At 39.4% G+C, this 25,176-nt stretch overlaps 1 protein-coding gene across 11 annotated transcripts in view; it reads right to left on the bottom strand.

Moving 5' to 3' along the window:
* The window catches only part of ARAP2 (ArfGAP with RhoGAP domain, ankyrin repeat and PH domain 2), a 585,721-nt gene that overhangs the window by 180,954 nt on the left and 379,591 nt on the right, over positions 1–25,176 (bottom strand). For all 11 annotated transcript variants that reach the window (XR_015165502.1, XR_015165503.1, XM_086406188.1 and 8 more), the window contains exon 3: positions 1,791–2,842. Coding sequence is in view for 9 of the 11 variants with exons in the window: in XM_086406188.1 (XP_086262314.1) it covers positions 1,791–2,698 (908 nt within the window). In the remaining 2 variants the exon portion in view is untranslated. The remainder of the gene's footprint in view (positions 1–1,790; positions 2,843–25,176) is intronic.

Raw genomic sequence — 25,176 nt, 5'->3', positions numbered from 1 at the left:
GGGATTTGCCAGGCAAGAATACTGGAGTGGGGTGCCATCGCCTTCTCCGCCTGCTAAGCTGCTTACTACTAATTGTACCATTATTTCAGTTCTCATTTTCAAAGACTCAAGAATCACAATGTGAATAACTAGCCTTTCACATGTTACAAAGCTTACACTTAGAACTAAATGAACATCAAAAGAGTCTCAAAAATGTATAAAAATAACACAACTTAAGTAAAACCTGAGCCCAATGGTTTTTATCTGAAGTTATCCTTATGGCTCCCAAAAAGATTCCATTCCTGCAAAGACACAGCAGACCCCTCTCATTTAAGTGTCAAAAAATAGCAAAATATGCTAAAGTTACAATGGTATACAAAAACTGGTGACTTTCTACATTCCTAAGAAATACTCCATTTCTTATATATATCATCAACACTTTTAAGAACATTTACTAAATGAGTGGTTTAAAAAGTGTGCTATAGAATCAAATGAACTGGAATGAAATCCGAGTTCACAGCCAATGTAATCCTAGAAAAATTAACCTAAGGCTCAATTACCTTATAACAAAATGGGTGAACAATACCTATTTCAAGGGCCAGTGTGAGAATTAGTTTATAATTTTATGGAAAATTATAAACCAAACTAGATTCCAGGTGTTCAGTAAATGACACTGCCAAATGATTTCCCAGTAAATACTCAACACCGCCCCTGGCACCAGGGATGCCAAGAAAAAGACAAAGTAATTGGGGGCTCTGCCCTCAAGGAGTTTACACACTACTGGAGGACACTTAACATGGTCTTATAAACTGCCATGTTTTCTCTTGCATATACTAAATTTCCATATTTTCTCTTGTAAATACAACCAAGTTCCAGCACCAGGGACAGAGTGGCTACACAGGGATATCAGCAAGATTCTCTTTCAGAAATACACAGCCTAGACCCTGCACAGGAATCTGTAATTGCATTTGGTGCCACAGCAGTACGGGTTGAACTTAACCTCATGAGAGACAAGTGTTAGATTTTAGTGAACAGGGAAAAAAAAAAAAGTCTCACCACAGCCCTGGAGGAAACCACATCTTAGGTGTAATTTTAAGAAACGGTTGAAAGCAGTCTCTGCAGTAAGTCAGCTCCTCTCTGACTCTACAGTTACCCCAGGGCACCAAAGGCCCAACAAGTCGTTAGGACCCCTCTTTAGAGTTTCAGTCTCCAGCTCATTTGGTCTCATACTGTAATGCTACTACTATTTACATGTCTCCTGTGCTACACTTCAAGCCCCTTTATCCCTCTCTACTTCCTCCACTCCTAGCACTGTGACCAGTATCAAGTAGGTGCCCACTAGATGCATGTTGACTGATTCACTGGCGCCAGTCATTGTGTCAGGCAGTAGAGATACAATCATATAAACATGGTCCTCTACCAAGAAACACATAACCTGGTGTCTCCTAGGGGAGACAGAGTCAACAATTCAAATATAAGTGCACTCATGGAAGAAGATAATACTAGATATGGTGGAAGGTTCCATATACTAGATATGGGATGGAATATCCAGGTAGAATTAGTGGATGGGAATTCCACCAATTAAATAGGAGAAAGTTAGAGAGTCCCAGGCAGTTACAAGTTGAAAACAGACTCTGGGTAGTGGTATACAAGAGAAATGACATGATGAAAAAGTTTTAGAAGAAAGAAAAGGTTGGTTGAACAGGTAAACTAAAATGTCAAATTTAGAAAGGAAAACAGAAAAGAAAATTGTTAGAACTAACTACATTCCCCCAAACTGAATACACACAGCCTATCATAAAATTTCCTACCTCCCTGAAATTCCCTTCGTTGATCCTGGAATCTCTGGTACCGGCCGATGTCTTAGCAGAAAAGATCGAGATGGTCTTGAAACCAACTTGCTACGACTTCTCATAGGTGTTAGGACTGGTGATGATGGCACATACAAATCATTTACAACCATTTCTCCTTGAAACTGAAAGAATGGGGATGGTGGTGAGCTTTCTAATAAAACGTTAGTTCCATTTCCAGAATTTGCTTCTGATACTGAAGAGTCATGGGAGGAAAGGAATTCAAGGTCTGCATTAGGAAGCTTGCCTACATTTTCTGAAATCAAATCATCTCTTCCTGTGTGTTCTTCTTCAGCTGTGCAGCCTACAGTCTTCTCTGTTATCAAAGATTCTATGTCGGTAATTTCATTACGAAGTAAAGAATCTTGAAAAGAACCTGAATTCGAGTGTGGTTCGTCTTCTGGAATGGGGAAGTTGTGTGTAGGAAGAGTCAGCTTATCATCTGATTTAAGAGATTGGCTATTTTCCACACAAACCTCATTTTCTCCAACATTTTTTGTAACAGTCTCCAACTGTATCCGGCTAGGTATCTGAACACCATGTGAATCTGAAAATTCTAAGGAGGTATTCTGAGCAGAAGACGGAGCTTGGTGATCCTTTGAAGTCTCATCATTCTTCTTTGTTTTGTGAATATTTGCATATATTGGGATATCTTGCATTTTTGACAGGATTATCTGTAACTGTTTAAGTATCCTCCTCCGGTGTCCTGTAGGTGATATTCCAACTTTGAGGAGCACACTGTCATTTATTTCTGCACAGTCCCTCACATTATTAAAACCAAATTCTCGGAAGTTTAAGAGGTACTGCTCCAGATTAATGCTCATTAGGAAATCTCTGATATCAACATTCACTTCACTGACTGAGGACATAGTGGTGGCTTCATCACTAGGCAAAGTTTTAAGAAGCAGTGCAATGCAATACACACTAGGAGGGTGTGCTTCTGTAGTGGGTGTTCCTCTGACTTTTCTCAAAAATGCTGTTTTCTCCGCAGTGAATGCTTTATGTGCTTAAGCCTAGGAAAAAAGGAGAAAAGAAAAGCAATTTATTAGGACATTTTTGGCATCAAAACTAGTTTTACATTACAAACGTTCTCTGAAGAAACATAATAGAAATGAGGATCACTACTTGTACTGAGTAGTGATCTAAGTTTGGAAACTGCATGCCCTAGAAAGTCATTTTCTAGGTAGAGTGTGAAGGGATGGGACAGAAATGCTATAGTAGTACCAAATGGTGATTTTCAAAAAGGTAAAAAAAAAAAAAAAAAAAGATTCTTAAATATAAATTAAACATGTGTCCAAAAATTTTATTCACTAATTAATGAGGGAACCTGTAAGGTGGTAGGGCTAGTTCCAAGATCATTTATTGAACAGGTTTATATAGTCCATCAGAAAACTTTTTTTTTTTTTTAGTTCTAGAATAAGATGGGTAGGTTATATTAAAAAAAAAAAAAAAAACAAACTGGTTAGTGATCTACAAGGCAATAAAACCATAACCTTTGGGGATATCTTTCCACTGGACAAAAATCTATAAGCCAACAGGTAACTTCCCAGTTCAGGGCTCTAATCAAATAGTAAATAGGAGGTAGAACACAAGAATTAGAATATCCCTGGGGTGTGCCTGTTAAACAATACCCTCAACAAGGCATCCCACGAACATGCTGTACATTCTTTTGATTTCCAAATTTTAGATAATTTTTCTTAACAGTACCTAATAGATATGAGCAACTCCATCCTTTACTATACTTTCTTCAAAGACTCACTCCAAAAGCACAGTTAGAACGTATTTCCCAGGTCAATGATTTTTGCTTCAAAATTGCAGCAGCATTATATGCACAATATTATATAAGACAAGACTAGATGAACAACTTTACATTAGATAACAGGAAGTAAGTTAATATGAAAGGAAAAGGAAAAAGTTTAAAGGTCACATTTTCCTTTATACACAGCAGATTCACATAAGTTCACTTTTCTCACAAACATTGTTCAATTCTTTAAAAAGATGGTTTTTCCAGCTGTTGTTTATATGGCTGCATTGAGTTTGTAAAAGTGTATGGTATATGCAAATTTATATATATTAAGCATCAAGGAAAAAAGAAAAAAGTACAGAATATAGGTAACAACAATTGTTGTTTAGTCACTACGTCATGTTTGATTCTTTGCAACCCCATGGACTGTAGGGGTTTTCCCAGGCAAGAATACTGGAGGTGCCTCTGTCCATGGGATTTCCCCTACTGTAGTGGGTTGCCTTTCGTTCTCCAGGGGATATTCCCAACCCAGGGATCAAACCCACATCTCCTGCTTGGCAGGTATATTCTTTACCACTGATTCACCTGGGAAATCAGCATAATGACTATACACTGAAGCAATAAAATGAGACACAGTGGAATCAGGTATATTCATTTGAGCAAGCAGAGATGCAGTGTTTCTGGAAAAAACTGCATCTCAAAGTAGCTCCTTAGAAGACACAACTCAAGAGTCTCCATGTGATATATGCCAACTGCCCATAAGATGTTGCCTCAACTATTCTAAAACTTTAGCTGACACTGACAAGTGGGTACACCAAAAATAAAAGGGAAAACATATACTATTTAGGCAGCACTTCAGAAACAAAGGAATAAAAGTTACAAACCAGAGAGGAAAGACCATATACAGCTATGGCTGATTCATGCTGATGCTTGACAGAAACTAACACAATTCTATAAAGCAATTATCCTTCAACTAAAAACAAAAAATTAATTAAATAAAAAAAAAGAGAGATGAAAGACAGGAAATGCCTGTGCCCAACAGGTATCCCTCTGTCACACTCAAAATACCAAAACGTCAGGGAAAAAAGCAGAAAGTTAAACCTCAACACCATATATGAACCTAATTCTCAGATACATTATTCTTGTTCACATAATTATTTTTTTAATCCCATTATTTAGTTTTGTTTGCCCATTACAAAATGGAAATAATTGTTACCAAAGTGGCAGCAACTTTTGATACTGGGCTCTAGAACTGTGAGAAAACATGAAGTAATATATTCGTCCACCTTCCTCACCACAGTTCAGGCCCTCCTGTATTACATCTGCCTAAAGCACTGCAATCATTCAACAAATCCCTCAGCCCAGTCTCCATGTACCACTAAACCACTGGAAGTCCAAATCTGGCCTGTCATTCCACATCCTGAACAGAACAGGCTAAGCTTCTTGGGGTGCCATACCACCCCCAGTCTGGTCTCAATCTGAACATAAAAAAGTAATAGTAGCTACTATCGATGTAAGTGGCAACAATGCTCCAGATACTGTACCTCAGATATATTTCTACTGCTAGGGAGATGTTTCCACATACTAACTCCAGGCTCAAGTTTAACACATGCCACTTCACTGACTTTGCTGCTGCTGCTGCTGCTGCTGCTGTTGCTGCTGCTAAGTCGCTTCAGTCATGTCCAACTCTGTGCGACCCCATAGACAGCAGCCCAACCAGGCTCCCCCATCCCTGGGATTCTCCAGGCAAGAACACTGGAGTGGGTTGCCTTAGCTCATTAATTATCATTTCCCCCAAGCAACAAACTGTTAAATAGCCCCATACCTTTTACATACGCTGTAAGAGCTGGCAGATCTACATACTTTGCCAAATCCTCTGCACTATTTACAATTTTGAACAGGCATCTATTACTTCCTCTCTGAAGGCTTCCTATCAACTTCATGAAATAGAATGAATCACTCCTTTTGTTTAAGAGACAGGAGACAGACTGGTAGCGATGGTAGAAGTGGTTCAGAAGTCCATTTTGTTATTTTTTTAAGATGTGTGCATGTGTGAGCCTTTATGTTTTAATATACAAGTTTTTTCTGTCTCTTACACATGAAGTTCCTCAGTGGCTGACTCAAGTATGGATATACCAAATATTCTAACCCATACCACCTCGCTCTGGTATCATGGGTATGCTAAATAAGGTTAATGAACTAGATTCCTTTTTGTGACCTGGAAGAGGCTTTCTCCCACAGGCCCCACAAACTCTCTCTGCGCTTTTGTGTAGGCCCCACCTCTCTGCACTTTCATGTAGGCGCCATCCTCCAATCATTGTGCTTTTTAACTGTCTGACTATCCAAGTGTGTTCACAGACCCACTTCTTCAGAGGTTTCAGGCCCCCAAAGATATCATCAGCTGCAAAGAGATAGGCACCCCTAACTACAAAAGTCTACCAGGCAAACTCCTTAACACAACATCAAAGCCCTCCGTGTTTGGACCTCCATTTGGGCACCAGGCACACATGTCATGTTCTAGGTTCATGGCTCTCCTGGTATCAGTGAGTGGATCTGCTGTACAGCAACATCTGTATATAGGCCCAAGAATCTATGTTTGTGACACATGCCAAAGATGACTGAGATGCACAAAAAATTTTGGTTGGGTTTTAAATTCCTCATACCTCAGCAGAAGTCCATCACTCCCCCCACCCCAGGAGATGGATGTCCTTCCTAAGACAGTGTCCAGGAGTCTGCAGTCATATTCAATTTCCACTCTCCTCCACTTTCATAGGCACATATCTGTGTGTCTGTTTCCTTCCCCATAAAACGAAAATGTTCAAAGGTACCTCAGTGCTGGTAAAGATTACATGAGACAATCCACTCCAAGTATTAAAATAGTGCTTAATCCCCAGCAAGTGTTTAGCACATATTCACTTCCATCATTATAATTACAAATTTTCATCACTAAGTCATTAACTTCCCACAGTTGAAATCTTTCCCATTCTTTGAAATGTAACTCAAATGCTATTTTCTTCATAAGGTCTCTACCGAGCAAGAAATAAACTCTTCACTGTATGACTACAGCATTTACTTCTCAGTATTTAATCACATCCTGTTGACTCCATGTTAACCTATAGAAACAGGATAGTGCAGTGTAATAGCCAGGATTTGGGAGCTGGGCAACCTTGGTCAAATTCCAGTATTTAACCTCTCTCTGCCACAGTTTTCTCATCAGGAAAGGAGTGGTAAGAATACCTACTTCATAAGGCTTTTGTAAAGCATCAAGAACACCAATGGCACACAGCAAATGTTAAATAAGTATCTGTCATCATAATTATGTTTATTGTCCCACAATAAACTAATAAATCTGCCAAGATGATGACTAGCCCATATAAGCTGCCCAATAAATGCCAAATTACTTGTTTGTAAACACAGTACATGATGTATATATACAGAACACATTTAGAGAATACATGAACAGTTGGCATTACAGATGTGAATGTACATTTGCCCATGCTATCCTGACCCATTTCCAAGAGAAAGTAAAAAGAAAACAGAAGTAACATTTAGGAGTACCTTCTATATGCCCAGCTTTCAGTATCACTTAACAACCGTAATCTTATTATCTTCCTGAGCTCTACCTTGGAGGTACTATGAATACCAACTGCTTCTCATCATCGCTTCTGCTCATATGCTAGCCCAAGCCACTTTCTTATCTTTCTTAGACCACTGCAACAGCCTTCTGACTGATATCCCAGATTCTATCCTGGTCTCCTGCCTTCACAAGCAGCATATTCTCAATACAACAGCCAGAATTATTCATTTTATAACAAAAGTCACATCACATCACTCCTTGCAACTACCTAATTTCATCTTCCCTGGCTTTGCCTGAAGCCCCCATCACTCAATCATCACCAAGCTGGCTTCAGTCCTATTTCTACTACATGATTCCTACCTCTCACCCATCTATCTCTTTCAAATCTACTTCCCAACATATTCCCATGGCTCATGGCTCACTCCATCACTTGAGTAGGTCTATGCTCAAACGTGTGCTCGTTAGAGTGGCCTTCCCTAGTGCCCTTAGGCATACGAGCATGCCCTGTCCCACAGCATTCCTTACTCTTGCTTTCTGTATCTTTGTGGTATTTGTTACTACATGACATCTGTAGACTTCTACCAGAGGATAGAAATCTTGTCTATGGTTCACTGCTGAAGGTCTTAACTTTGAACACCATCAGGCACATAAAAGGTGCTCAATAAATGTGTGCTGAAAGACTCCCTCTCAACTTTGAGATGATTTAAGGTAACAAGTGGAAAGTACAAAGTTTTAAAGTTTTGTCTATTTAGGTCACCAAGCTCCAAAGGAGCTCAAATACAGATTGTCCCAATCCATCTAACCACTACAAGTGATCTTAGAATCAAGAACCAAGGGGAGAGAAGGGTTAGTAGTAGGGCAGCTGGAAGCATTCCAACCCACCTAAAGGACTTTTAAAAATTCATCAAACAGAATAAAATATCTAAGAATAAACTTAATCAACAAAGTGAAAGATCTATACTCTGAAAACTATAAAATACTGATGAAAGAAAATGAAGATGATACAAAGAAATCCCATGTACAGGGACTGAAAGAATATTGCTAAAATGGTCATACTACCCAAAGTAATATACAGATTTAATGCAATTCCTACCAAAATACCCATGACATCTTTCACAGAACTAAAACAAATACTCCTAAAGTTTACAAAAGACTCCAAATTCCCAAAGCAATTTTCAGAAAATGAACAAAGCAAGAGGTATCACATTTTCTGACTTCAGACTATAGAACAGAGTTATAGTAAACAAAACAGCATGATACACAAAAACACACACATAGGTCAATGGAATAAAACAGAGAGCCTAGAAATAAACTCACACACTTATGGCTAATTAAGCTATGACAAAGAAGGCAAGAATATACAATACAGGAAAGACAGTCTCTTGTTTAATAAGTGAGTGCTGGGAAAACTGGACAGCCTCACGAAAATCAATGAAATTGGAGCATTTTGTCACACCATATACAAAAATAAACTCAAAGTAGATTAAAGACCTCAATGTAAGACTGGAAACTATATAACTCTTGAAAAGAACACAGGCAGAACACTCTGTGACATAAATCATAGCAGTATTTTTTTGGAGGATCTGTCTCCTAAGGCAAAGGAATCAAAAGCAAATATAAACAAATGGACTTCATCAAACTTAAGCTTTTGCACAGCAAAAGAAATCATACACAAAATGAAAACACAACCTACTAAATGGGATAAAATATTTGCAAATGATATGACCAATATGATTATAGCTCATATATTCAATAGTAAACTCAATATCAAAAACACAAATAACTCAGTTAATGGTTATAGCTCATACATTCAATATTAAACTCAGTATCAAAAAAACAAATAACTCAGTTAAAAAGTGGACAGAAGACTTAAATATTTCACCAAAGATGACATATAGATGGCCAACAGAAACATAAAAAGATGCTCAATATTGCTAATCAGAGAAATGCAAATCAAAACCACAATGGGATATCACCTCACACCTGTCAGGATGACTATTATCAAAAAGAACCCAAATTACAAACATTAGTAAAGATGTGTTAGAAGGGAACTCTCATACACTGTTGGTGGGAATGTAAATTGGTATAACCACTGTGGAAAAACAGAACAGAGGCTTCTCAGAAACAAAGAACACAGAACTACCGTAGAATTCAGCAATTCTACTCCTGGATATATATCCAAAAAACAAAACACCAATTTGAAAACATACATGCACCCCAATGTTCATAGCACCATTATTTATAATAGTCAAATACAGAAGCAATCTTAGTGTCCATCAATAGATGGACAAAGAAAATGTGATATATGTACACATGGAATACAAAGGAATGTTGCTCAGCTATACAAAAAAGAATGAAATTCTGTCATTTCCAACAATATGGAGGCACCTAGACATTATTAAGCTTAGTGAAAGAAGTCAGACAAAGACAAATACTCTTTGTTATCTTATATTCAGAATCTAAAAAATGAATGCGACAGAGACAGATTCACAGATACAGACAGCAGACTAGTGCTTACCAGTGAGGGGAGGGGAGTAGGAAGTGGCAAGATAGGGATAGGCGATTAAGAAATATACACTATCATGTGCTGGTGGTTTACTCGCTAAGATCTTCCCAACCCAGGGATGGAAGCCTGGTCTTCTGAATTGTAGGCAGTCTACTGCACAACAAGGCAGATTCCTTACTGACTGAGCCACCAAGGACATGTATAAAATAAATGAGCAATGCGGATATATTGAATAGCATATCCATTAGTTTGCAATAACCTTAAATGGAGTATAATTCATAAAAATTGTACAACTGAAACTAATATAATATTGTAAATCAAGTATATTTCAATTAAAAAAAAATCGTAGGTTGGGACAGCCACCCGCCTCCAAATGCCTTGAGTAAGAAAAACCACCACAGTAAACCACTTCCCACTACCCATCCCCCCACCCACTACCAGTGTAACTTTGTCATATTCCCCAGTTAAACAAGGAAAGAAAATAACTGAAAAACCTGGGTCACTTCATTAAACCATAAAGTCATTAAATATTCAGTGCTGACAACTTTTGGAATCACTTCTGCCTGATTTTAATATCTTTGGGGAGGGAAAAAGTAGCAATAGTATAACTAAATTCACTCAACTTTAATCTACTTCTTTAAAAAAAAAAAAAGCATACCATTTTAAAATCATAAACATAACCTTACAGTATTTAGAAACCTGCCAATGTGTTGAAATAATAGACTTAAAAATCCTAGGATCACAAGACAGAAAACAGCCTTAAAAATGTAAACTCAGTAAGTTAGGCTGCCACATGAATACAGAGACTCTTCAGTGTCATCAATACAAGTCTTACAGATTCTAAAAACAATGGAAGTTTATTGTATTCCAAAACAGTCATCCCCAATTGAATGTGAATCAGAAATGTGTGAGAAATTACTTTTATTGGTCACAGTGACTGAGGGGTACCAGTAAATAGGAGAGTTGACTGACTTAGGACATCCTAGTGGTAAAGAATCTGCCTGCTAATGCAGGAGACAGAATAAGATGTGGCTTTGATTCCTGGATTGTGAAGATTCCCTGGAGGAAGACATGGCAACCCACTCCAGTATGCTTGCCTGGACAATCCCATGGACAGAGCAGCCTGGCAGGCTACAGTCCATGGGGTCACAAAGAGTCCCACAGGACTGAAATGACTTAGCACGCATAATGATACCCAAGGTAGAAACCTCAGGCACAATTTTTACTCCTCCAAATCTCCAGAGCTAATCCACTATCCCCAAAGGATACCTGGCACTATAGATGATGAAAGGAAGTGTCCCTGATTTCAAGTTATTTATGTGGAGAAACAGCTAATCTCTCACAAACTTCGGGAGGTCCATATAAATAACACACTGAACTAGTGAGTTCAGGCTACAGGTCTTACCAGAATTCTTCTTTTGCTTCAGTACAGAATACAGTCACAAGGAGGAGGTATCACTGTATTTCACATCAAACAGACTTATTGTTTAATACTAAGATGTTAACTTCACATAGTCCTAAAGACAAATCGTTCCACTCTGCTCCCCACAACCATGCAGAAGAGGAAGTGGTTTTGAGAAAGCACGCTTGCTGTCATTACTCTATCCCATCGTATAGGGCAAATTACAAAAGGTCAGAGATCAAGAATTCTATTGTTCTAGTCTAAGTCCTTACATCCTTGGTGTCAAATTGGTTGGTCATTCAGTATGTCTCTCCCCTACCATTGGTCACCTACCTTATCCTGTGATAACACTGCCCCATTTAACCCCTTACAGAAAGCCCAGTTCCCTCAACTCTGAACTCTTTCCTCCACTGCCCCAGGTTCTCTACATTGAGCCCTCCTTCCCCTTCATCAAAACACATCCATCCTCTTTCATTCTCCCTCAGACTTCTATTGCTAATGTTATCAGCCAATATCTGTGGAGTGATTACAAACCAACTTTATAGGATCTCATTTAACAGCAGGAAAACAGTGGATAAGTTTCAGAATTCCAAGAGTCAGACTCTACAAACTGTGCTGTTAACTGTGATGCCTCCTAATACCTATGCGATCGATTTAACAGTAGGAAGGGATCAAGGACTTCCTATTTTCCCTCTCATTTGACTGTTCTACTATACATAGCATTTAGAGTCTCTAGGGAAATGCTGCTGAACTATACCATCCCTTGCGAACTCAAGTTATATAAGCCTTTGCAGCTGTGAGCATATGCGTCCATGTAAGTAAATACGGAAGCCTAAAGTCATTTACTTTTAATTGTTTGAGATACTCAGGCCACAGTACACAAAGCACAGTGCTCTAGAGTCAGACTGCCTGAACTCCAACCCAGCCTTTCCCACTTGTTTTCTTTGTCCCTGAAGATAGTTAACTTCCCTGAAGCTCAGTTTCCCTGTCTATAAAATGAAGATAAAATATCTGCTAGGATTTCTGCTAGAATTAAACAAGTCAAATACATAAGGCATATAGAAAAGCACCTGACATGAATTATAAGTGTACAAAAAATGCTGGCTAATTCATCCATGGTATATAATATTGTAGTTGGTCATATTCATACTGCATTATTGCACTTGGTGTGATCGGTATTCTCCTGCCTGCTTCATAAAATTACATTCCTTTCAATTAGCACCATCCATTATTCTTCTAATAAACCTACAAAGCACCTCACACAGCAGTAAACAGTTTCATTAATTTAGTAAACTATAGATGTCGTTATAGTAGTGAGAATGAAGATTTTTACCTGAAGACTTTAGACTTGGGAAACAGCACAGTGATGTCCAGTGATTGTACTCTGCTGTGTAATACCTGCACGAACTTGGGAAAGTTCCTTTATTTTTCTGAGACACACTGTGGTCACCTGTAAGCAGCGACGATAAATGAGAACCTCACGAGACTCTTTTGAGGATGAAATGAGTAAATATGCATAAAGATCTTAGTTCCTGGCAAGCAATAAGCACTTAATTAGTGGCTGCTGGATGGAGAGTAACAGAGGTTTGAGCTGAAAATAGTCAGGCTCCAGGCAAAAGCCTTCCACAGCTTGGATCAAGGAGAAAAGACTGTTCTAAGTCATGCTTTGATTATTTTATTTTCTGTGCAATCTGAAAGACACAACTCTTTCAAAATTAAGAATATACATTTCACAGCCAGTGAAGGCCAGTAGTGACCATTCCTTTACTTTGTATGACTTTTTTATTAGCCTAAGTAGTACCTGGGTTTAGGTGTTTTCTATAACATCCCAATAAGTTATGTGGCTTGAAACACTCCTTAGCTTCAGTAAGTCCCTTTTCTTTCAAACTGTCTATCCAGATTTTAAGTTAATTGGCTGATGTTTGAGACTTAAAGTTAAGTCTCAAACATTAAAAATTAATGTTTTTTTTAAACTTAAAATTAAGTCTCTTAAACATTAAAAATGTTTAATTTTTAATTCAGAAATCTTTAAAGCGGGGCCACAGTTCTTAGGCAAGCATTTTCCCAAGTTCCTACAAGAGCAGGAGTGGGGGTAAAGTCATTAACAAACCAAAGCCCACACCACAGTGGAGGACACCTACCTGAGTGCCCCTGAAACCTGCTCATTCCAGCTCCCTCCTACCCACATCTGTATCTTGGCAGCTGAAAGGACACTCAGACCCTTCAGGATTCTTGATATAAGCACGAGTACATACATATTCTTCAGGATTCTGTTCTATTTCATGCTACATTGAACATACCTTTAATGTTTAATTGGCTGAGATAAAAACTTGCATGATATACTTCAATAAAAAGATTTTAAAATGTACACTTATGATACATGCACTTTTATATATCAATTTTTTTAATTGGATACAAATGTATCAGATGTATTCTCCACTATTTCTCTGAATTTGAGTCACATTTTTTGACTAACAACCAGATGTTTCAAAATAGCCTACTGTGAATGGTTTCCTCTCTTAGCATTTATAAATAGCACCCTGACCTCTTTTCCAACTGAATTTGAGGGCTTGTTCCTATTGGCTCCGTAATTATCTAAGTCTCTTTTTTCTTAGGTAAGAGGATATCTCACCAAGTGTCTCTCAACTGATTGACTCATTTATTAACATTTATTCATTAAATAAATATTTAAGGATTGCTAACTACTCTCTCCAAGATAACATAACAGGGAGAAACATTTGCAGTTCAAGACAGCACCTATCATCACACTTGAGAACCGTGCTACTGTGTGCATATATACATATATATTCTAATCCTGAAAGACGATGTTGTTAAAGTGCTACACTCAGTATGCCAGCAAATTTGGAAAGCTCAGCAGTGGCCACAGGACTGGAAAAGGTCAATTTCCATTCCAATGACAAAGAATGTTCAAATTACTGTACAATTGCACTCATTTCTTAAGAAAGCAAGATTATGCTCAAAATCCTTCAAGTTAGGCTTCAGGAGTACGTGAACTGAAAACTTCCAGATGTACCAGCAGGATTTATAAAAGGTAGAGGAACCAAAGATCATATTGCCAACACACCCTGGATCACAGAAAAAGCAAAGGATTTTTTTTTTTAATCTATTTCTGCTTCATTGACCACATTAAAGACTTTAACTGTATAGATCACAGCAAACTTTGGAAAATTCCTTCAAGAGATGGGAATACCAGACCACCTTACCTATCTCCTGAGAAACCTGTATGCGGGTCAAGCAGCAATAGTCAGAACGAGACATGGAACAATGGACTGGTTCAAAATTGGGAAATCAGAACGTCAAGGCTGTATATTGTCACCCTGCTTATTTAACTTCTATGCAGAGTATATCATGTGAAATGCCAGGTTGGATGATTCACAAGCTGGAATCAAGATTGCCAGGAGAAATACCAACAACCTCAGATATGCAGATGATATCACTTTAATGGCAGAAAGTGAAAAGGAACTAAAAAGCCCTAGATGAGGGTAAAAGCGGAAAGTGAAAAAGATGGCTGAAAACTCAGTATTCATAAAAAGAAGATCATGGCATCCAGTCCCATCACTTCATGGCAAATAGATGGGGAAAAAGTGGAAGCAGTGACAGATTTCATTTTCTTGGGCTCCAAAATTCTTGTGGATGGTGACTGCAGCCATGAAATTAAAAAACACTTGTTCCTTGGAAGAAAAGTTACAACAAGCCTAAGAAGTGTAAAAAAGCAAAGACATCATTTTGCCAATGAAGGTCTATGTGGACAAAGGTATGGTTTTTCCAGTAGTCATGTATGGATATGAGTTGCACCATAAAGAAGACTGAGCATCAAAATTGATGCTCAAATTGAGCATTTGAAATTGATGTTTTCAAATTGTGGAGTTGGAGAAGACTCTTAAAGGACTCTTCCGAGTCCCTTGGACTGCAAGGAAATCAACCCTGAATATTCATTGGAAGGACTGGTGCTGAAGCTCCAATACTTTGGCCACCTGATGCAAAGAGCCATTAGAAAAGAACCTGATGCTTGGAAAGACTGAGGCCAAGAAGAGAAAGGGACGACAGAGGATGAGATGGTTGGATGGCATCAATAACTCATTATACACGAGTTTGAGCAAACTCAGTGAGATAGTGAAGGACAGGGAAGACTGGAGTGCTACCGTTCATGGGGTCACAGAGTCAGATACGACTTAGTGACTGAACAATGATATATATATATTGTACTAAAAAGAAAGTGAAAATGAAATGTCTTCTCTCCAGGAGTTTAAAATCTAAAGGAGTGTATTAAACATGGCTGTAACCATGTTACAGCCATATGCATGTCAAGGGAAAATGACACGCATATGGACTGCTACTGCTGCTAAGTCGCTTCAGTCGTGTCCGACTCTTGTGTGACCCCATAGACAGCAGTCCACCAGGCTCCCCTGTCCCTGGGATTCTCTAGGCAAGAACACTGGAGTGGGTTGCCATTTCCTTCTCCAATGCATGAAAGTGAAAAGTGAAAGTCAAGTCGCTCAGTCATGTCTGACCCTCAGCGACCCCATGGACCGCAGCCTTCCAGGCTCCTCCGTCCATGGGATTTTCCAGGCAAGAGTACTGGAGTCGGTTGCCATTGCCTTCTCCAATGCATATGGACAGTTCTTTATAAGTCAGTAAGAGCCAGTAAAAGAGGAACAACAAAATTGGAAGACTCAAATGTACCCGATAAAAACACTTCAAGAGTAATGATGAGAAAACTTAAGTCTTATGAGCTTGACTTTCACATGGTTCATATTTTAAGTATTGTTTTATGTATAATGTATAATTACATAGAGAAGTAGCACCATCATCTTTCAAGAATTCCAAGGAACTCTAAAAACTTCAAACTGACACCATAAATATAATTGAAATATGCAGCAATTCAGAACTCTGAGGATGGAATGATCAGTGAAGGAGCTACAGAGGGGAATTTCAAGATGTATGGGAACGTAGCATGTGGAGACAGCAGTCATTGCCACAAAGTGGGGCAATGAGGGAGATGTCTTTAGGCAATCAAACAGATGAGAAGACATCTCATAGCCTCCAGTCTCTCGTCAATCACATTTGATCAAAGCTAAGAAATATTTCCAACATTAATAAAATGTTCTTTACCTAATATTTTCCAGAATATTCCCCAAATTCCTCAGTTTAGAAAATACAAACATTGGATTCAATAAATGATTCAACAAACAAATAAGAAAGAAAAAAAAAAACTTGCTAAAACATTAAAATAATTTCTTCTTAAAAGCAACGGCTGTCATTCATAAGTAACATTTTTATAGCACCTTTCACTGAACTTTCTCAAAGTTGCTAAGAGGTAGGACAGAAAGAAACAAAGCAAAACCAGAAAATTTCCGAAATATCATGATGTTTATAATACAGAGTTCTAAGCCGGTTTTTAAAACTTCACAGTCTTATGGTGATAGTTTAAGACTTTCTTCCAAGAAAACTGCAATTCATTATAATCTCATTCCTATGCTGCTGCTTCGAAGTCGCTTCAGTCCTGTCCGACTCTTTGCCACCATATGGACCCTAGGCTGACAGGCTCCTCTGTCCAAGGGATTTCCCAGGCAAGAATATTGGAATGGGTTGTTATGCCCTCCTCCAGGGGATCTTCCTGACCCAGGGATCAAACACAGGTCTCCTTAATTGCAGGCAGATTCTTTATGGTCTAAGCCATCAGGGAAGCCTCTTAGTCCTCTACTTAATCACAATAACTAAGTAGCTGAATTGAAAAGTACTCTATCTAGAAGGCTCAAACTGCAATGATATGAGATGGTCAAGAAATTTGTTTTTAGCAGCAGACACTGATAATACAGAGAACAAACTACTGATCACCAGTGTGCAGAAGGAAGAGGGAAGGGGCAATGTGGGGGTAGGTGGGGGGAAAAAGAGGCTACTATTGGATTAAATGAAATCATATGTGAGAAACTTTTGAAAAAAGAAGCACTATAGAATTCAAATAGACTTTCATTAAAAATTTTAATATTCAAGAGGCATAGGAAAAATGAAAAAAAATACATATTTGTTTTTAAATGTACCAGTTTCTCCTCTCATGGACTATCCATATAAAATCTGACTTATGGAAGAAGGAAAAAAATGCAAACACACATGCCCACAAATAAGTTTTAACAAGTCATTTGACTTCCCCTCTAGGTATATTTTCATTTAAACAAATCTTTGAGTACTGACAAATCAAGTCGATAGAGAACACTCTTGGTGTTAAGACCCACCTTAAGTGTGTATTTGTTAAACAGCTGTCTGAAAAGTAGCCAGGGAGATATTTCCACTTTAGACTCTAGTCTAGTTCCATGACCCATTTTACTTTTTCTTTCTTTTTAAAACACTGTTAAACAGTGGAAGGTCATGAGAATTTTCCCCTCAGTATTTCTCTTGTAAGTGTATGGAAGTCACAAGTATAAGTTTAGAAGTATTTCTCTTTTCTCCTTAAAAAAGTTACCTTCCTTTGTAAAATAGTCATAACTTCATCTTCCAATTACTTACGGGCAATGTTCCCATAAACTCATGCGGGCAAAGAGTGCTTAAGTGCGGGAGAAATCAATACTAAGCTTGTAAGTACAACACTATTATTGGTAATCACAATGACATCCGATTATGTGTACTTTTAAAAATAGCTTATTTTTCGGTACTTTTTTTTTTAAAACCAAAAGGATATATTCCACTAAGCAGACTACTTCAAGGACACCCTTGCCAAAAAAAAAAAAAAGTTGCCATCATCATACAAACTTGCAACAGCCTACAATGTCATTATTCCAAACAAACTAGCTTCTAATTTGCCCCTAATCATCAAAGGTTATAGTTCACAATATATTTTCACAGACTTCCCCCCAATCAAAATTACTCCAGATCGCCGCAAGGAGGTGAGGCGAACAAGTTTAAGAAAAGAAGCAAGGATGAACTTACCTCGTTTAATAAGACGGGCACCCATTCTCCCAGGAGACCTGTCTCCAAACGTCAACGAGAAAATCAATCTGGTAAACTCCCTGTCGACAGTTTTCGAGTATGAAGTTAGGTTCAGGCAGGTGGAGGCCAAATGATTGTAATTAAAGTTAATTAACAGGCCTGCGGTCTCAAAGTGTAGAACAAGTAGGGTGCGGGGGAGCACAGGGATCCGAGCGAACTCATTATCTCTACCGAGTAATTAACTGCTGCCTGAAACTCACTGAAGGGCAGCTCCTTTTCGAGGAAGGGGTCTAGCCGTCTATCCGGCTCTTCCCACTCCTGAGTCAAATCCCATTACTAAGTAGAGTTTTTGTATCACTTACCAGCTTCTGGTTTCCTTTTAGACGCCCACATGCGGGAGCTAAATCCAAGCGGTAGAAACCGGAGCTGAACACTTGGCGCTCTGGATATGTACCCAAAGAGGTGCCGGAAAGCCGCGGCTCAGATGAGATGGTCCTCACGCCCGACCCCGGCCCCGCCGCCCAGCCCACCGCAGTCCCCTGGACTCGCTTTGCGCGCGGGCAGCGGAGCTGGGGAGCCGAGGCGGGCGGGGGAGCCCGGTCGCCGGCTTCTTTCCCGGCCCGGCTCGACCAGTCCTCACCCTCCTGTCCCAGGCGCGGGGCCTCCTGCTTCCCTCCCCGCCGGCTGCCCGCACGGCGTCTGCAGCCAGGAGGCGGCCGCGCGGGCGGCGCTGTCACTCGGGCCAGCACGCCGCGGCCGCCGCACCTGGAGGCGGGGAGCGCGAGCCCGCGCGCAGCTCCGGAAGCGCCGCGCCCGCCGCCCGCGCCCTGCCCAGGTGCTCCGGCGCCGCGCCTTGGCCGCTTCCTCCAGGCCCGCGGGGGCGGGGAGAGCCGCCAGGCGTGGGGGCAGCGAGGCTCAGCGGCCGGGGCAGCCAAGCCGGCCGCCCTGGTTCCGCAACATAGTTGGGTGTCTGACTCAGTCCGCCCCGACTTGGCCGCGCCTGGCACCGTCGCCACCTGGCGCACCTCGGCCCCAAGGCTCCCGGGGCGGCGGGGTTGGTGAAGCCGCGAGGACGCGTCCCGCAGCCCAAAGCGGCGAGGGCATAGCCCTCCCCGGAGAGATGCCGGTGACCCTACCCCGGCTCAGGCCGGCCATTTGGTTGGTCATTGCTCACGGATGGGTGGGTTGTCAAGTGGGCGGAATCTCAGCACCACTGATTATTAGTATTACTCTACTAAGTAGTTTCCAGGTTGCCTCAGCGTTTCCCAAACTTAACGACTCATCTAGGGCGCTAGTTTTCCCAGGCTGCTTCTGCGTAAAGTTGCACTCAATGGGCCCGGGAATCTGTTTACCAAGCTCAGTGCTGATTAGGCTCGACCCATTATATCGGATTCTCTGTGAGGGAAGGACGAATATTCTCACTTTCTAGTTGAGTTTGTGGGGGAGAGCAACTTGCCCAAGCAGTCATAACTTTAAGGGTGCAGGGGATTTTCAATTTAGATCTGAACTAATACAGCCTCCTCACAGATGTTTTATATTTCTCCTTCTTGTCTCTCTGCCCCCCTTCTGGTCTCCACCCCTCCGAGGGGAGGGAGAACCCTGCTCTAGTCCTTTTGGCCTCTGAGATCGTTAGATCCCGGAAAGACATTTTCCCTTGGACTTGGACCTTGACACTCTGCTCTTGGAAGTAACAATAAAGCAGCGAGAGGACATGGGAATTCAAACAGAAAAACCCTTGTGCGCCCCGGAATATCGATACTTAAATGTCCGTAAAATCTTATCGCTTGCCAGTGACTTCAAGGCAAGCTCCTTATTTTTATATTTTAGTTAATATCTTTGTACAGACTGTACCTGAAATTCTCTCCCTTAAAAGATGAAATGTCCTTACTTTGTCCTGTTCGTGTTGGTGAAAGTAAAACAATTAGAGGAAGTGCTGAGCTTATTATGAAAATGAAATAATTGGTGAAGTCTGGAGCGTGGGAGGCTTCCCTGGAGCCCTGGTTCTCGGGAGGCTTCATCTTCAGCGAAAAATCTGCCCATCAAAAAGCACCCTCCTGCCCTGGGAGACTCTGAGGCAGCTGTGGCAAGCATGCTCCAGAGACAGCAAATCTTCAGTTTCTTTTGAACTAAATACTTTAAAGAAAGACCTATTTTCACGAGGAAAGTTCACTCGACATTTTCCAAATCTCAAGAATTGTCTTTTTTTTTTTTTTTGGATTTCTGTAGAATTTTATTTTTGTGGCTCTTTTTGACTTCCTGTTAAGTCCATACTCTGTGGGCTTTATTTTCCCTCTCCCTCATAGTTCTCACATACTTGTCATTTATTTTTATCTTTGTAAGCCATCTTAAATCCTTTTCTGAGCAAGGTGGGTTATAAATAAACAAAAAATCTTACATCAGTTATGGTATGTCTCAGTAAGGCAAGCACTGTTACTGGAACAGAGTCCTCAAATTATTTCTCTCGGTAGATTTTATAAAATAAGACTTTGTGCCTTTTTGTAACAATATCTTACTTCCTCAATTATCATTCAGTCATTTATTGTTTAAAATTTTTATTTTAAACAATATAAGATAGTTTTATTTTCAATAAACAAAATTGAAACTACAGTGATTAGCAAACACAGTGAGACCCCCAGATTTTCAGTCTTCTCTGAGAAGAAATAAAAGCTGTAAGGCACACTGATGATTCAATAATAGCTCTGGGAAGTGAAAGAAAAGCAGGACTCCCTTACTGAAAGTATGCATTGGTGATAAGGTGTATGCTGATTTTAAGAACCTTAATATATGAAGGAAAATAAAAGATGGCTGAAGGAATATGGCAAAATCTTTTGTTAACTGTTCACTAATCATACCAGGTTCTGGCCGAACACCTAGCATATATGTTGTGTTTGTACAACTCCCATGAGTTGGAACTCTTTTTCCAATTTTACAAAGGATTGAGACTTAGATTAAGTAGTAAATAATGGATAAATCAGACACTTCTAGACTCTATTCATAGCCTATGTGTAATGTATTGATATGTAGCAGCCCTCATAGTTAGGCATTCAGGGAGAAAAGTATGGAAGAAAAGTAACTTTATAAAAATTGAAGTATGAAAAATCTGTTGACTGTCAAGGCCATTCTACTATATCAGTCAGTTCAGTTCAGTCGCTCAGTCGTGTCCGACTCTTTGCAACCCCATGAATCGCAGCACACCAGGCCTCCCTGTCCATCACCAACTCCCGGAGTTCACTCAGACTCACGTCCATCGAGTCAGTGATGCCATCCAGCCATCTCATCCTCTGTCATCCCCTTCTCCTTATAGTACCAGTTAATTTCCATCTGTTTATTTATTCCAAATATGTATTTGGAATATATCTTTTGATCTCTGTATTTATTCCAAAATGACCCATTCCAACTTATATTTCCTCCATTTTCAGAGGGAGAGCAGGCATAGCTCTGCCCTTGCCAGCTTTTGTGTCTCTGCTCCACCCATCTTTCCTACCCAGAATGCACTCTGCTTCTGAAGGAGGCAGTTGGAGAGAGTGGAAACCATCCTCCTCTCCTCCGCCTTTTCCTCCTTTTCCTTTTCTTTACATCATCAAGGCTAACACCCATAGAGCATTTCTGTGCCAGTTGCTATTCCCAGCACTTTACTTGCAAAAGCTCATTTAATTATCCCAACAACTCTTTGAAGAGATAGTGTTATTATCCCCACTATAAGAAAGGAAACTTAAGAAAAAGATGTCGAGTGATTTACACCAATTATGCCATAAGGCACAGAGAATTCCAGCCCAGTCTTCTCCAGGAACCATTCTCTGCACTGAATTGCCTGTTTCGGAAAGCACGCAGTGCTGAAATTACAAAGGTCTGTGCTCAAAATGAAGCCTGATCAGTGTAGGTTGTGGCATTTTGAGCAAATTCAACTTATCTGAGTCTCAATTCAACCATTTGTAAACCCTGATTACATATCTATGGCACCGAGAAAATAGTCATCTCTCAATAAAATTAATTCTATCCTTTCTCCAATTATTCTTCAAGACTAGCTTCAAATACCACATCCCTCTAAAGCCTTTCCAAATCTGATACCCAGAATTATTTACAGAATTTAATCCCTCCATTTTTCTATAAAGGAAAATCTAGTGTTTTGCAAAACATAAAATTTTAGGAATGTATATAAAAATAGACATGTCTACTTATAATAAAAAATTAATCATTTTAGATAAATTATCCATGAAAATAAAATTATATAGTATATATACTGCCTTTTCCACTCATATTTTATGAAATAATCTTATTCAAATTTTAACTTGCAACTTTGATGTCAGTGACTTCATCACTAGAACCTCACTTTGAATCACAGGTGTTTTGTTTTCAGAGAATATTATTTTCACTTCTATCTAAATATTTGAAGGTACCTAACTTTCTGAAACCTTTTATGATCCTGTCATTGGGAATTTCATTGCAAACCAAAAGTTCCTATTTGCTTTATATTAAGAAGTTGTTTTTTCTCATTCATCCAAAATATGTATGGTAATGACCTCTACCAGTTTTTTTGAGTGGTTTTAAAAGGATCCTTGCAGTAACATAGTACACTTAAAACTGTGAGGTCACACCCCCAAAATAAGTCCTTAATTTGTTTTAAATATCTTCACCTCCTTTTAACCAAGTTTATTGGATGGCCCTTGTGTATATCCTAAACTAGGGTTGATTGAGGATATTTCAGGCTACACTCCCCATCCCCCACTCCTGCAGTTCTGTAGTTTGCCGTTCAGATTAATGAACAATAATTGCAAGCAGGTGGAGATCCTGTGATACACAGGTTCTATGCACCAGGCATTGTTACACGTTATGAACTCAATTCTCTTATCCGGTATGGGATAGATACTATCATTATCTCTCTCTCTTTTTTTTCTTTTTAGCCAGTGAAGAAACCAAGACACAGAAAAATTATTCCATCTAAGAGCCCACAAATAGTAAATAAGGAAGAAAGTATTTGAACTCAACTAAAGATGCTTACTCCTTGGAAGGAAAGTTATGACCAACCTAGATAGCATATTCAAAAGCAGAGACATTACTTTGCCAACAAAGGTTCATCTAGTCAAGGCTATGGTTTTTCCTCTGGTCATGTATGGATGAGAGAGTTGGACTGTGAAGAAGGCTGAGCGCCGAAGAATTGATGCTTTTGAACTGTGGTGTTGGAGGAGACTCTTGAGAGTCCCATGGATTGCAAGGAGATCCAACCAGTCCATTCTAAAGGAGATCAGTCCTGGGTGTTCTTTGGAAGGAATGATGCTAAAGCTGAAACTCCAATACTTTGGCCACCTCATGCAAAGAGTTGACTCATTGGAAAAGACTCTGATGCTGGGAGGGATTGGGGGCAGCAGGAGAAGGGGATGACAGAGGATGAGATGGTTGGATGGCATCACCAACTGGATGGACGTGAGTCTGAGTGAACTCCGGGAGTTGGTGATGGACAGGGAGGCCTGGCGTGCTGCGATTCATGGGGTCACAAAGAGTCGGACACAACTGAGCGACTGAACTGACTGAACTGAATGTGGATTCAAAACTTATGCCTTAAGCATTCTGCTAGGATGCCTCAAAGAAAACTTACCTTAAGGACCTTTATTTCTGATGCCTAACTTTGGGGGGAAAATGGTATACCATATATTCAGACATATACAATACTTTCTCTTGGGTTTTCCCATTGTCCTTTCTCTTAACTGCTATTGGAGAGCCTTTATCAGTAGGGTTTGCCTTATGGATGTTGAGAAGTTTTTCTTATTACTATTTGTATTCCTGAAGTACCATAACCTCTTTATTCTTGTCAGTCTGCCTTGCATTATACATACTTAGAATCTTGTTATTTGAATTCTCTGAAGTACTTACCATAAAGCTTTAGATAAATGTTTGTTTTATTAAACTGAAAAGAGTATATATTCATTAGGTTGACTTTTTTCAGTACTTTGTTACAAGTTTTAAGAGTTGCTTTGAAAGTTCTTTTTAACTCTTTCTCACCACAAGGGAATAACTTGAGTGGATATCTACTGTAAGGTAGACAAAAGAGCAGTGCAAAATATTCAATCAATTCAATTATTGACTAAAAGTTGATGGTATTGCAGAAATAATTTATTTTAAAATATGTTTTTCAGAAACCATGAATAATATCAAGAAAAAAGTAAACATAAATTTTCATATAAAAGTAATATTTCAGAAACTCATTTAGGCTCTAGGAATTAGTGTATTAGTTGCTCAGCTCTGTCCAACTCTTTGTGACCCCATGAAATGCAGCCCGCCAGGTTTCTCTTTCCATAAAATTCTCCAGGCAAGCATACTGCAGAATATTGCCATTTCCTACTCCAAAGGATCTTACCAACCCAGGATTTGAACCCAGGTCTCCTGCATTGTGGGAAGATTCTATACTATCTGTGTCACCATTAGAACAGAGGCTAAATGAGTTTCTGAAATATTACTTTTATATGAAAATTTCATTTTGTATTTCATTGATGTGCTCAGTCATATCCAACTCTTTGTGACCCCATGAACTGTAACCCACAAGGCTCCTCTGTCTGTGGAATTTTCCTGGCAAGAATTCTGGAGTGGATTGCCATTTCCTAGTCCAGGGGAATCTCCCTGGCCCAGGGATTGAACCTGCATCTCTTGCTGTCTCCTGCATTGGTAAGCAGATTCTTTACCATTGTGCCACCTGGGAAGCCCATTTCATTGATACAGATACATATATTTTAACACTTTACTACTTTTGAAATGTAAATTCACCTTAAAATGAATTGCTGTTGTCTCACAACAGTCATAGTATAGTTGTCATTACCTACATGTTCATGAACCTGATCATAGATGCTTATTTTGTCCTCACTTCATTGAAGTTACTTGCATTGACAGTGCTACACATGTTGAGTTTAACTGTCATGAAATGTCATCAAAGAGATATTAGCTTTCTTTGTGAAGAGGCAAAGAAATGGGAGTATGAGATTTGATAAAATCTATGTTTAAATAATTCTCAAAGAGCATTTTCATATACATATTTATATACATATATATGCATATATATACATAATATAAATTCTAAATGAACAGTGTTATATCATAGTTTAATAGTGAGATTTTTTTCTTGTGGTATAGAAAATAATCACATATCCAAAAGTAGATTACATTTTAGAGTTGCAGATATCCAGT

The sequence above is a fragment of the Bos grunniens genome, chromosome 6, assembly GCF_055505025.1.
Source record: "Bos grunniens cultivar Pamir isolate PY7600 chromosome 6, Bosgru_T2T1.0, whole genome shotgun sequence".
Taxonomy (NCBI): Eukaryota; Metazoa; Chordata; class Mammalia; order Artiodactyla; family Bovidae; genus Bos; species Bos grunniens.
Note: the sequence above shows the minus strand (reverse complement) of the source record. Positions and strands in the feature narration are given on the sequence as shown.